The following is a 13,645-nucleotide window of genomic DNA, read 5'->3' as shown; positions in this document are numbered from 1 at the left end:
TATCGAACGCAGCTTGGAGGCCTAACGTTCTCGGCTCGAAGCCTTTTGTGGCCATTCGTATTTGTTTTGTTTTTTTCAAAGTAAAGAGGGTTTTCTCCTTGTCCTGTTCCGGTCACTGCCCTTTTTTTTTCTTAAGACACGCCAACGAAGAAGAAATGAACTTAAAACGGGCTGCGAACTCTGCAAACAGGGTTTTGTCAAACCTGGAGTGAAAATAGAGCTGGCTGGAGAGTTCTGGGAGTTGAAGTCCACTTGTGGACTTAAAGTTGCCAAGTTTGAAGACCCCTCTTTTATTTGTCATGGTTAACTTGCAGAAATGGTTTGAAAAGATCCAATCCTTCCGATTACCCGCTTGGTTTTATTGGAGCCAGCCAATCTCGTGCAGGGTCGTTGTGGGGCTAAATGAGGGAGTGCCACGTCCTCAGCCTTCGGCGTCCGAAGCAGAGGTTTGGCGTGCCTAAGCCTGAATAAAAATACTCTGATATATATCCAAATGGATCTTGGGACGTTCTCTGGCTAAATAAAAATACTGCACACCAGAACCCTCCGCGATCGCTTTTCCCGCTGTCTTGAAAGAGTTACCAACCCGAATCCGGTATTTTAAAAAAAATGATTTCTAAAACCTATCTCGCAACACGTGTGCAGTTCTTCCCACCCCCTGCAAATTAATCGGCGACTGTTTGCACTCTATGGAATTTTTTAGCAGGTAGCCCCAAAAAGACTTGGTGGTTAATAAACACGGTAGGTTAAGAAATAAAAGCGAGCTTAGAGAAGAAGCACCGGGCAATTGGCTTCCCTGCTAGCACCTTTCATTAACTCGTAGCTCTTTTTGGTGCTCAACAGGAAATTCGGGTCCCCGCGCCCCTCTTATTTCTAGTTTCCAATTAAACCTTGCTTCTTGGCATTTTTCCAGGACCTCGTGTAAAGTTTGCGTGTTTCCGGTTTCACCTTCCTATTTGATTACCATGGCGACAGTAGGGCCGCTCTTCACGCCGGAAGAGTCATCTCTATGACTTTATCAAGCGCGGGAAGTTGCAAGTTCGGTGACTTTTTTTGCCTCGGGTAGAGACTGGGAGGATTTATCAATGGCGGGCCGTCGAGGGGCTTTGATTGTCTTGGAGGGGGTTGACCGAGCAGGCAAAAGCACACAGAGCCGAAGGCTCGTGGAGGCCCTCTGGGCAGGAGGATACCAGGCCGAACTTCTCCGGTTTCCCGGTAAATGAAGCGCAGACTTCGGAGTAGATACGCAATGTCGCCTCTAATTTAGAGAAAAATGATCTCGATAGAATGTCGCAGAGCAGACTGAAACTCAGTGGGTACAGCCCTTCAGAACCAGACAAGCATGGATTAGATAACATGGTTGAATTTATATTAATTGAGCAACTAATAATAGAAGAAAGACATGCTAACACTTAAGAGGGTTTTGCGATGGTACTATTGATGGGGAAAGTGTTGTATACCATCTGTGCTTTATTATAATCTGTGATTAATCTACAGTGAATAAATATTCAAAAGCAATCCTGTCCTACACTTTTAAGCTTTTCTTTAAGCTCTTTCTATTGGAACACTTGGAACTAACCTTCTCAGCAGCTGGTTCTATACAGAATATGCTTACATTTAATTTCAGCATACTAGTGAGATTTTAAACAATGTTTCTTTTATTTCCATTGCAGATTATTTGATACAGTGGTGCCTCCGTACTCATTGTTAATTTGTTCCAGGAATAAGTGCCAAATTTTTCCATAAAGAATAATGCAGTGAATCACAAGGCAGCCGACAAGTTTTAGCTTGTGCGTTGAGTATCAAACAAACCATGAGTACTTGGACAAAATGTTCATGTCAAAATGCGTTGAGTACAAAATTCAATAAGTTTTAAAGCAGTTAAATATCAAGGCGCCACTGTACATACAGTATTTAACTAAATACTCCATTAGGATCTTGTTTTCATGTTCATTTGGATTATAGCACTAAAGAGGGAAAGGGCACATACAGCTTTATTTCTTACACTTCAAGACATGAAGTGTAACTAACAAACATGGAGTCATAGTTTTTGTATGTACTTATCAGTACTTTAATTACATATTGAAGTCATGCCATACTTTCCAATTGAATTTTGAGAGAAATGAAAATTATCAGATAAAGCAGTTGCACTTTATGTAATGCATGTTTAATGCATTACATAAAGAGAAATAATTTGCAGACACCGAAGAAGTGTATTATATTTCATTTTTTCCTATTTGTTTATTACAGAAAGGTCAACAGAAACTGGACAGCTAATAAGTTCTTACTTGGAAAAGAAAAACAATTTGGAGGACCACACAGTGCATCTACTGTTTTCTGCGAATCGTTGGGAGCAAGTGTAAGATACATTTTTATCTAGTACTAGGAGGTCCAAATATTTCCCATTAAATTCAATTTGATTTCACATTTTAATTCAGGAAAATTATGAAAGTATGACTTTCAAATATTGTGTTTGGCTGCAATCCTATGGTCTGTGTACAATATCCCAAGATCCAAAATATTTTTAGATACCTTTTCAGAAAAAAAGTGAAAGAAGCAAGTTGGAATTGATTATTGATATTATCCACTTGTTTCTATAAATTAGCATATAATTAAATTAGCTGTTTTCATGCCTAAACTGGAACTAGAACGCATGGTCTCTCAATTTCTGGTTTTACAACTGCATCAAATTGACTCTCAAAAACATAATTTAGTTTTTAAACTAAGTAACAAAATAAAGGCACTGAAAACCACAGTAGTAGCAAAACATATTTTACTGTCCTTAAAGATCTACCCAAGTGCCGGTGACTATATATGCCTTTAAAAATTATCCAATCAATTGGTTATAAAACTAATTATAATTTTCAAGTAGCCTAATTTGTTTGGTATATTATCTTCATTATATTGAAGGATGTTATGAAATACTGCAGTCTTAAAAGTAATCTATATAAAGGAGAAGTACTGAAGTCTTCCATTTTGCACCACTGCTTTCTTTCGGAGTTCTTCCCTAAGATGTGTGAACATTGAACCCTCCCACACACTAAATGAATAGTCATTGAATGGTAATATTGTAACTTAATCTATTTTTATTTTTGGTGAATAACATGCCATTCTCTTGTTCAGGCCATCTATTAAAGAAAAATTAAGCCAAGGTGTCACTCTAATAGTGGACAGATATGCCTTTTCTGGAGTAGCCTTCACAGGTGCAAAAGAAGTGAGTAAATCAGATATGTACCAGCATAACATTGTATCAAAATTTTATTTTACCCTTTCTAGCAGCAGTCTCTGGAAATCTGCTTGCTGGTTTTTTATACATTTTGCAGTGTTGCAAAGTTTTGTTAGTATAAGGGGTTTGGCAGGACTAATCCATTCTAACATTAAAATTGCTTGTTGTATATGCTTATTTGTCTTTTTGGGACTCTGGTTTACTGGTTAAAGGCTGTTATAAATAAATAAAATTGAAACAGCCTGGCCTATTTAATCCTATTTAAACGCCCTAGAAAAGTAACATTTATCCTAATATATTGGGCTAATGTTCTCAAAAATCCCAGTCATAGTCGGGTGTTCTGGCCCCCACTTAGCCTGTTCCAAAACTAAAGTCACACAAAGTTTGCCAAAAGAAAGCCTTTATCAGTCTCGGCTCAGACTGGCTGCAAGCCCAAAATAAACATAAAGTCTCTTTCAAACAAGGGTTACGCAGCAGAATGCAGAAATAAAACTCTTACGGTACCAAGTTTTCAAGAAGCAAAATCACTTCTCCAAGTGTCTCACAAACTCACACAGGATCGGAACTGAATTCTCCATAAATGAACAACAAACGTTGTACGTTGACTTCTGCAACCAGAGCGTGGCACCATCAGTCTTTTTATCTCCAGAAGACCACACTAATGAGCCCCAGCTTCATTCTTATTCCTGCATCCCGACTCAACTCACAGCAAACTTCTGCTGAGTCACAACACTATCCCCCACCACATGGCCCTTTCCCGGGTCTGACGGTCTGGATGCAGTCGGAATGGGTTGTCCATAACATGGCCCGCACTCATTTCTTGTGGTGCCTCTTTTGTGATTCCCCAATACCTGCAGGAACAATCCCCTTGAGCCAAGACTCCCCAGGTATCCGGTGGCCACCACATCTCCTTCTGCCCTTCATGGCGTCGACACCCCGTCCAAGGTCCTCCACCCTCTGCAAGGCCGACCCACCAGCCCCTGTACTGTCGGAGGTTGACGGCAGCTCTAACAGCTTCGGCCGAGCCCTAACACCCTGTCCAGGGTCCTCCACCCTCTCCATGGCCAACCTACCAGCCCCCGTACTGTTGGAGTCTGGCGGCCCCTCCAACAGCTCCGGCCGAGCCCTAACACCCTGTCCGGGGTCAGAGTTCTCTACTTTACTAGGCAGGGTATCCGCCCTGGGATTCCACACACCCCGAATGCACGCTACCTTGTGCGAATGGGGTATCACGGCCGCACAAACGTGCTGGTTGTCCGACATGATAGTGCGTTGCTGAGGGATGGCTGCAGTCCGCGTAACCCTTCTGTTCTTGGGGCAACTCCCTGCCAGGTGTCCAAGACCCCCACAGTAGAAGCACAATCCCTCAGCACGTCGTCTGTCCATCTCAGTACGTCACACTCTAGGTCTGACAGCACCCAACTCCATGGGCTCCTCCTAGTCCACTGCAGTCCCTTGCTGAACCGGCATGCTGGTGGTCTCCTGGCATGCACGGCGAGGCCTTCGCCTCTGCAGCTGGGCATCTATCCGGAGGCACAAGTGGACCAACGCGTCAAACGTCGGTGGCCTGTCCACCCTCACCAGTTCATCCTACAAGGCCTCTGACAAACCATCCTGGAACATGTCCATTAGAACTGGTTCATTCCACGTGGAATCCTGGCTACGCAGCCTGAATTCACTAACATAGTCCTGCAATGAACCACTCCCCTGCTGCAGTGACTTCAGACTTCTAGCTGATGTTTCCCCCTTGATAGGATCTTCAAACATCCGGTTTAAAGTACTGACAAAAGCCCTGGAAGTCATCCAACAAAGGGCTCGGCTGAGTTAACAAGGGGATAGCCCAACAGACAGCTGTGCCTGAGAGCAAACTGATAATGAATCCCACCTTCATCCAGTCAGTGGGAAAGTCCTCCGCTCTCAAACTCAGGAACAGCTGGCATTGTCCCAGAAACGCGGCAAACATGGCCAGACTCCCATCATATTTACCTGGCATGGCTACTGGGCACTGCCTCCTTGGCTGGGGGGGGGGGGGTTGCAGCTCTCTGCAGCTGTGCAATTTGATCCGCCAATACCACTATCTGTTGAGCCATTTGCCTATTTTCAGCAATTAATTGCTCCATAATTAATCAAATGGAGGCTTGTCTGGCAGAAGTCAATCTGTTCTGACCCCCCCCCCCTTCTTTGCTCGTTCAAAGACGACAGGCAGACAGACTGAAAAGGAAATAACTTTATCAGTCCTCGGCTCAGACTGGCTGCGAGCCCAAAATAAACATAAAGTCTCTTTCAAACAAGGGTTACGCAGCAGAATGCAGAAACAAAACTCTTACAGCACCAAGTTTTCAAGAAGCAAAATCAGTTCTCCAAGTGTCTCACAAACTCACACAGGATCGGAACTGAATTCTCCATAAACGAACAACAAACGTTGAACGTTGACTTCTGCAACCAGGGCGTGGCACCATCAGTCCTTTTATCTCCAGAAGACCACACTAATGAGCCCCAGCTGCATTGTTATTCCTGCATCCCGACTCAACTCACAGCAAACTTCTGCTGAGTCACAACAGTCGGGTATCTAAATATTGTGGAAATTTTAGCAGAATAGACGATATCCTTGGGAAAGAGTAGCAGTTTGTAGCACACCTGGTTGTACTATATGTAAAGGTCTTATGTCCAAGCATTTCTACAAGACATAAACTGAGAAGATACAAACACTACAAGAATGCTTATCTGTTGAGAACTGAAAGTAGTGAACAAATAGAACTATAATTTACCTTCCTATAATCTTACATTGTTATTCGTTTACTTTTAAGTATTTACTACAGCTCTTAATTCTCTCTGAACAGAACTTCTCTTTGGAATGGTGCAAGCAACCAGATGTGGGGCTTCCAAAGCCAGATTTGATCCTTTTTCTTCAATTGAGCACGTCGGAAGCAGCTAAACGAGGAGAATTTGGAAATGAACGCTATGAAAATACATCTTTTCAGGAGAAAGTTCTCCAGTGCTTTCACCATCTTATAAAAGATAAATCTTTAAACTGGAAGGTAAGAAATTAAATATTTTAAAAAATAGAATTAACTAGTAGTACTTGCAGTTTTTGGTTAACAATGAAGCTATTGGTTGTTTTAACTTTTTCTGACTAGACCATGGAATGTGTCATTTCTCTCTAGCTGAAAAGCTGAATTTAGGGCATTTATTATTAGTTAAATAATAGATATTTCATTTCTGTATGTTTTGTTTTTGAATATAGTTGATTGATGCTTCGAAGAGTGTAGAAGATTTGCACAAAGAAATTAAATCCTTTGCAGAAGAAGCTATGCAAGAAGCTCAGCACAAACCTCTAGGAGAACTATGGAAATGAAATTTACGTAAATCCTGAAAGTCAGGGCTTATTTAACCAAATTCTGCACTATTTGCATTCACATATTCAGTGAACCTGTGTGTGTATACCTATATTTGAGAGGCCAAGTAGGTTTCATTTGCTAATCTTTACTACTTATCAGTTCCGTTCCTCTACAGACTGGAGTTTTAGAAAAGTGAAGCTTGTCCTTTCATTAGAAAGCAATTTTGCAGGGACTCAAAAGGAATGAATGGAGTAATATCTTCTATGTTCCATTTAGATAAGACTTGCTATGTTCAGTACTGAAGTTTTTCTATAAATATATGGAATAAAATCATGTGTATGAGTGCATTAACTTTTTCTCACTATAATAAGGTTTTGTGTGTGTTTGTAATATTCCATTGTAATATGTAGAGTAAGTCTATAGATAAAATATTTCAAAATATACAGTGGGCATGCTTGGCTAATGACATTTAATAATTTAAGGTATTAACTGTGAGTGTGTGTGTGTGTGTGTGTGTAGATTCTAAAGGAAGTTTGATGCCAGTGATATAACAGCTTAAAATAGTGTTTGTATGTATAGAGGCTGGTAATAATCCTCCAAGCTGACACAGACTCTTCCAGACATTGTAGAAAGACAACTAGGTTAGTCTTTGGAAGACAAAAATCTGGTAGCATCTTTTTAAATTAACATTTTATTCTATTGTATATTGAATTAAACCAAAATAATAAACTTTTTTGTCCCAATTGATAAAACTTGTCAGGAATATCTATTGGAAGAGTTTGAAATAGATCAATTTGGGGAATGATATCTTCATTGCTGATATATGGCCTAAAATCTTAAAATAATTTCTGTTCCACATTTTTATATTCTTACTTTATCCCAATAAGTTATTGAATAACTTATTTAAATTCTTTAATATGTTAATATTTATGTTTTCTTATATTTTATGTGATTGATTTTATATTCAAATGAAATTTCTAAAATAGTGGATACAATTTTCTCCATAGTGAGGGGGGAGGAGTATCCAGGATGGGTGTTGACTTTGTCCTCTCATGATTGGATGAGTCAGATAAGCTCTTTGGGTAACGCCCCCTGACCAGCAGGACTACCCATTCTTCTGACTCATCTCCTCAAGGAAAAGTTGCACTACTCAGTAACTCCAGTAATTTACAAAGGAGTAAGGAAAATAAACTTGGATCCGGCGAATCCTGCCTCCCTTCATCGAACACAGCCTCCTCCTGCAAGGACTGGACTGCCACAAGCCCCCTGGGGCGGCACGCTGCCCTGGCCACTGAGTGAGACGGAGTCACTCAGGGAGGACAATTGCCGGGCAGGCAGGAGGAGAGGGCAATATGCTTCCTAGAAGCAGCCCTTGATGCAGAGGCTAATCAGGAGCAGAAGCGCTCCTCTGCTCCCCTCGGGTTGAGCCACGAAGCTGGCTAAAATACCCTGGAACACCTGTGCTGGCAGCCGACAAGGTGAGAGCCGGAAAGGCTTAGAGCTGCGGAAGACAGGGGAGAGAGCTGCAACCATGGCAAGCCTGCAAAGGCAAAAGCCATTTCCATGTGCTCCAGCAAGGAGGAGCCGTTTGAATTTGGAGCCGGGGCCATCTTGAAACCACATGGTCCAAAATGGCTGCCCCCAGCAGCTCAGAGCCTCAAATCTCAGCCCTCCAGCCACAACCGGAGGCTTGTGGAGCCCTTGAAAGGTGAGAAACCATCGCAGAGGCATTAGCCAAGGGCGGGGGATGCAGCAAAGGGCCAACAGGAGGCTTGTTAAGGGAGTTAGAGGCAGGCGGTGGATCTCCCCCCCCTACTTCCTAGATGAATCAAGACTGCACGAACCCCCCCCCCCAACCTGAGAACTCCTCACCTCCCAGAGGAGGATTCCCTTCGGCTTGGTGCTTCATAAATCCTGCCTAAAAGCCCGTTCTCTCCCTTTCTAACTGCATAGTAACAGGAAAAGCCCCCCCCCCACCCTTAAGGACACTCTCCTTTAAGGAGGAGAAAGGGACTTGGCGAGAATGCCATCAGAAAAAGGCTTCCAGCAAGAGCAGCGTTTTTTGGGGGGGCTAAGTCTCCTTCACCCTTAAGAAAATTCTCCTTGAGTAGGAGAAGGAGGGGGGAGGGGCGGGTAGTCCCTGAGTAGGAGGCAAAACAAAAGCTGTTTTTTTGTGGCTAAGTTCTGAGGGCGGGGCGATGGCAATTGCCTTGCAAAACCATTTGGAAAGAAGGGGGGAGGGGCCCCACGTGGCCAAGCCGAGGAAGAGTATTCAGCCCCCAGGGAGAGACAGAAGAACCTCCAATCAGGTTAGAGATTACCCCCCTCCCCCAAGGCTTTCCAAGGGTGGGGGTGAATAGGCAAAGAGCAAATGCTATACAATACAATACTATGCAATACAATAGCAGAGGGGGCAGGAACCTTGTAGGTCTTCTAGCCCAACCCCTTGCCTAAGCAGAAATTCCTACACCATTTCAGACAAATGGCTATCATTACTAGTCAGCCCTGTAGCTCAATGGTTAACAGCTGACTCTGTAAACCACTTAGGGCTGAAAGCCCTATGAAGCAGTATATAATTCTAACTGCTATTGCTATTACCATCCAACAGCTGCTTAAAAAATCTTCCACTGTTGGGGCATTCACAACGTCCGGAGGCAGGTTGTTCCACTGATTAATTGTCTAACTGTCAGGAAATTTCTCCCCAGTTCTAAGTTGCTTCTCTCCTTATTAGATTCCACCCAGTACTTCTAATTCTGCACTCAGATGCCTTGGAGGATAATCAGGTTGCCTCTTCCCTGTGGCAACCCCTGAGATATTGGAACACTGCTATCACGTCTCCACTAGTCTTTCCTTCAGTAAACTAGACCTGCCCAATTCCTGCAACCGTTCTTCATAGGCTTTAGCCTCCAGCCTGATCCCTCTGTTGCTCTTCTCTGCACTCTCCCTAGAACCCCCACATCCTTTCTACATCATGGTGACCAAATTGAATGCAGAATTCCAATCTGGCCTTTCCAAGGCCTTATAAGGTGGAATGAACACTTCACGGGAGCTTGATTCTATTCCTCTGTTTATGCAGCCAAAAACTGTGTTAGGTTTTCTGGCAGCTATTGCACACCGCTGGCTCATATTAAAGGGTGGTCCACCAGGACTCCAAGATCCCCTTCACAGTTACTACTGTGGAGCAAGGTATTCTGTACCTGTGCACTTCACCTTCGTTGCCTAAAGGTAGAACCTTACCTCTTTGAATCCCATTTCCCTAGGTAGTGCCCAATGTTCAAGGGTACCAAGATCCTTCTGTATCTTTAGCCTGTATTCTGAAGTGTTGGCTATTCCTGCCAGCTTGGGGTCACCTGCTAACCTGATGACCCCCCCCCCCCATCAGCATTTAACAAACAGAGAGCTAACAGTCATTCTGGCTCCTTCTCATGACCGCTTAAAGAAACAGTACTACTATCATGGCATTTATTTTGCTATCCCAAATGTTAGCTTACACACCTAACACCCTCATTCAAATCACTGATGAAGATGTTGAAGAGTACTGGGCTCAACACTCAGCCTTGGGGGACTCACTGCACTCTTCCTTCCATGAAGAGGCAGTCCCATTGAGGAGTACAGGTGTGTACACCAGTTACCAAGGCACCTGGTGTGACTAGGTCTAATCCTCAGTCTTCTACTTTATCTAGTAGTAGATAAAGTAGTAGTAGGTTATGGTCTACCTTATCAGGACTTGCTGAAGTCCAAGTTAACTATATCAATGGCATTCCTATGGTCCACTAGGGTTGTCACCGTAATCTAAGAAGATTTGTAGATTTAGATTTATTGAACATTTATAGACCGCCCTTTTCCCTGAGGGGACTCAGGGCGGCTTACAACAATGGGGGAAGGGAGTGCAAAACAAGACATAAAAGAAACGTGAATAAAAAATTAACTATAAAACACAACATTCACTATGGCTAATCTAGTATGATCTGTTTTTGACAAACCCATGTTGGCTTTGGGCTCTCGAGCCGGTTTTCTCACTTTCTGAAGGGGGGGAATCACATCAGCAATTCTATAGTGGTTCTCCGGTACTCCAGGAGCTCTGATAGATATAGTTTCAGTTGTTTGGAGATCTCATCCGCCAGCTCCTTCAGATCCCTGGGGTGTAACCCGGTCCTGGGAATTGGACCTTGCCTAAGATAGACAGGCTACCATTTCTTCCCTATCTCATCTTGGGTCCCTAATCTGAATTTGGGGTGCTGTTTTTGATAGGTTGGATAGTTTATCCCTGCTGGTAAAGACAGATGCCAAGCACGAGTTAAATAGTTCGGCTCTACCCCTGCTGCCTGTCACCTTCGGGCCACTTTCTCCCAGCAAGGGACCAATTGTTTCCTTAAGCTTTCTTGGTTTTATCAGGCGGGAAGATGCCCCCCTTTTTGTATTTTATTTTATTATTATTATTATTGTTGTTGTGATTCTTGTTATTATTATTATTTTACCTTTGTGGCAGGCCTTTATTGTGAGCCTTAGCTTCCCTCTCTTCATCGTTACACACACTCTAGTGGCCGCCCATTAAACTCCATCGGTGTTTACATTCAGAATATCTCTGCGCTAATCCTAGCCATAGAATCATAGCACCCTTATGGCCGGGGGGAAAAAAGGGTCAGATAGGCTGGTCCCCATGCCAGAACCCACCACAAACTCAGAATGGGATGCCCGACTATGAGAGATCGCAGAAGCACCTCAGATAGCCTATGAATTTAGACAACTTTCGCTGAGGGCAGAACATATAGCAGGGGTGGGATACATCAGAGCCGACTGGCTCAGCCGGACCAAGGGGACAGTTTGGAGCGGAAGCTGCAGCCAGCAATCTTCAAGGAAATGGCAGAGTGCTTCGGACACCCGGAGATCGACTTATCCGCCACGCCCTCAACGCTCAGCTCCTGAGGGTCATCTCCAGGTACCAGACATGGGGGGGGGGGCAGAAGGGGCGGACGATCTGCGAAGCCCCTGGACCAGGGGTTGTCGGTATGCTTTCCGCCCTTACCCCTGATCCCCAGGGTCATATGGGAAACCCTTCGGGAGGGGGCAGAAGGGGTTCTCTTGGTGCCTCTCTGGCCCCGGAGACTGTGGTTGCAGAGCTCCAGTCGCCTTCAACGGAGAGGCCATGGAGATTCCCCCTGGAGGGAATATCCCTTAACCAGGGGTCGCTGGAGCACCCAGACCGTCAATGGCTCCAGCTGACCGCTTAGCTCTTGGAACGGAGCATCCTGGGGAAAGACCCTCCCCCCCCCAGGGTGATGCAGACTATCCAGACTGCCCGCACACCTTCCACAGAGCGTATATATGGCTCCATGTGGCAGGCCTCTGCCTCATGGTGTAATTCCCTGGGGCACAATCCTAGCCAGGCCTCAGTGCCTCAGATTCTGGACCTCTTCCAGGCAGGCCGGGACAGAGGGTTAGCTTCTAACACAATTAGGAGACAGGTCCCAGACTTCTCGCCAGTTGTCCTGCGTGGCAGGAACCAGAGCTTGACTCACCTTCCTGTGGTCAGACAATTCCTCAAGGGGGCTTCCAACCCCAAACCGCACGCAGCGTTCAAGTACCATTCCCGGGACTTACACAGGGTAGGGGACGCTCCAATAGGTGCTCCATCTGAGCCTTTACGAACAGCTTCCCTTAAGTTCCTGATTCTCACGGTGGCCTTTCTGGTGGCCATCTCCCCCGCCAGGCAGATATATGAACTGCAAGCTCTCCACCGGGGAGGGTCTCTGCTTCCCCCACTAAGACAGAGTGGGGTTACGCCCTTCATCCCAAGGTGGGCTTCTGCTTCCATCAAACCCAGGAACTGATTTGCCCAACTTCTGTCCAGACGGGGGGAAAGAAGGGGCTCACTCTGGGCATAAGGAGGGCCCTGAGGATTCTCTCAGGAGAACCAGGCCAGTCAGGAAATCCGAAGCTCTGTTTGTTTCCTTCCAAATAGGGGCCTGGGTAACAGGGTGACTTCCACCACAATAGGTAGGTGGTTGCAAACCTGCGTTGCCACTGCATACCAATCACAGGGCTTACAGACACCAATCATATCACAGCTCACTCCACGCGGAGCGCAGCCACATCCAGGGCCTGGGCCACGCAGACAGCCCTGGCCGGAATCTGCAGGGCAGCCACGTGGGCTTCCCCCTCTCCCTTTGCTAGGAACCATAAACTGGACTCTTTACCCCGCAGGGCAAAAGCCTCTTGGACGCAGGGCCTCTTGGACGCAGGGCGTTGCAGGTGGTTCACAGGGCGGAGCCCACGCCTCAACTGGCACAAGCGGGGGACATGGGGCCTCTGGGGTCTCCCTCCCTAGGGACGTGCAGGCTTTGGTACGTCCCATCCTGGATACTCCTCCCCCCTCACTATGGAGAAAGGGCGTTGGTACTTACCTGATACGCCTCTTCTCATAGTGGGGGGAGGAGTATCCAGTCCCTCCCTGACTATGTTTGTACGACTAAGTTTTATGTTCACAGTTTTATGAAGTTATATAAATATTGATGTTGAAGACGATAAAAGCTAAGAACTGAATTAAGAGTCTGGAGTGAATGGTGCAACGAGTCGGATGGAGCTCTTCGTCAAAAGAATGGGTAGTCCTGCTGGTCAGGGGGCGTTACCCAAAGAGCTTATCTGACTCATCCAATCATGAGAGGACAAAGTCAACACCCATCCTGGATACTCCTCCCCCCACTATGAGAAGAGGCGTATCAGGTAAGTACCAACGCCCTTTTTCTTATAAGGTGAATATGAATGCTATTCATATACTATTATAGAATTTTAAAGATTGTTAGACTTAAGCAAATTCTTGATTATTTATAAAATTGGCAGGAATATGTTGCATTACAGAGGATTATAATAACTAGCAATTTCAATCAATAATTTTCTCCTTTATTTCAATTCTTTGAATTTTATTCACACATGCAACCACTGACATTTCAATAATTAAACACCGACTGAACATAGATTGAAGCAATAGTAATTTGTAAATTATCTAACTCTTTAATAAACACAAATTTTCAAAAAAAAATCTTTAACACTGTTGTGTAAGTTTCTTGCAGCATAACGGTTG

The 13,645-nt window shown here is 44.7% G+C and overlaps 1 protein-coding gene across 1 annotated transcript; it reads left to right on the top strand.

Moving 5' to 3' along the window:
• Window positions 1-841: 841 nt before the first annotated feature.
• Window positions 842-7,564, top strand: DTYMK (deoxythymidylate kinase). Its single transcript, XM_014060726.2, has 5 exons — window positions 842-1,215; window positions 2,251-2,359; window positions 3,124-3,214; window positions 6,067-6,264; window positions 6,471-7,564. The coding sequence occupies exons 1-5, from the start codon at window positions 1,086-1,088 to the stop codon at window positions 6,579-6,581; spliced, it is 639 nt and encodes a 212-aa protein (XP_013916201.1). The 5' UTR covers window positions 842-1,085; the 3' UTR covers window positions 6,582-7,564.
• The last annotated feature ends 6,081 nt before the right edge of the window (window positions 7,565-13,645 follow it).

This window comes from Thamnophis sirtalis, unplaced genomic scaffold (assembly GCF_051295495.1).
Source record: "Thamnophis sirtalis isolate CommonGarterSnake01/CBP01778 unplaced genomic scaffold, rThaSir2_p1.2 scaffold_11, whole genome shotgun sequence".
NCBI lineage: Eukaryota > Metazoa > Chordata > Lepidosauria > Squamata > Natricidae > Thamnophis > Thamnophis sirtalis.
Note: the sequence above shows the minus strand (reverse complement) of the source record. Positions and strands in the feature narration are given on the sequence as shown.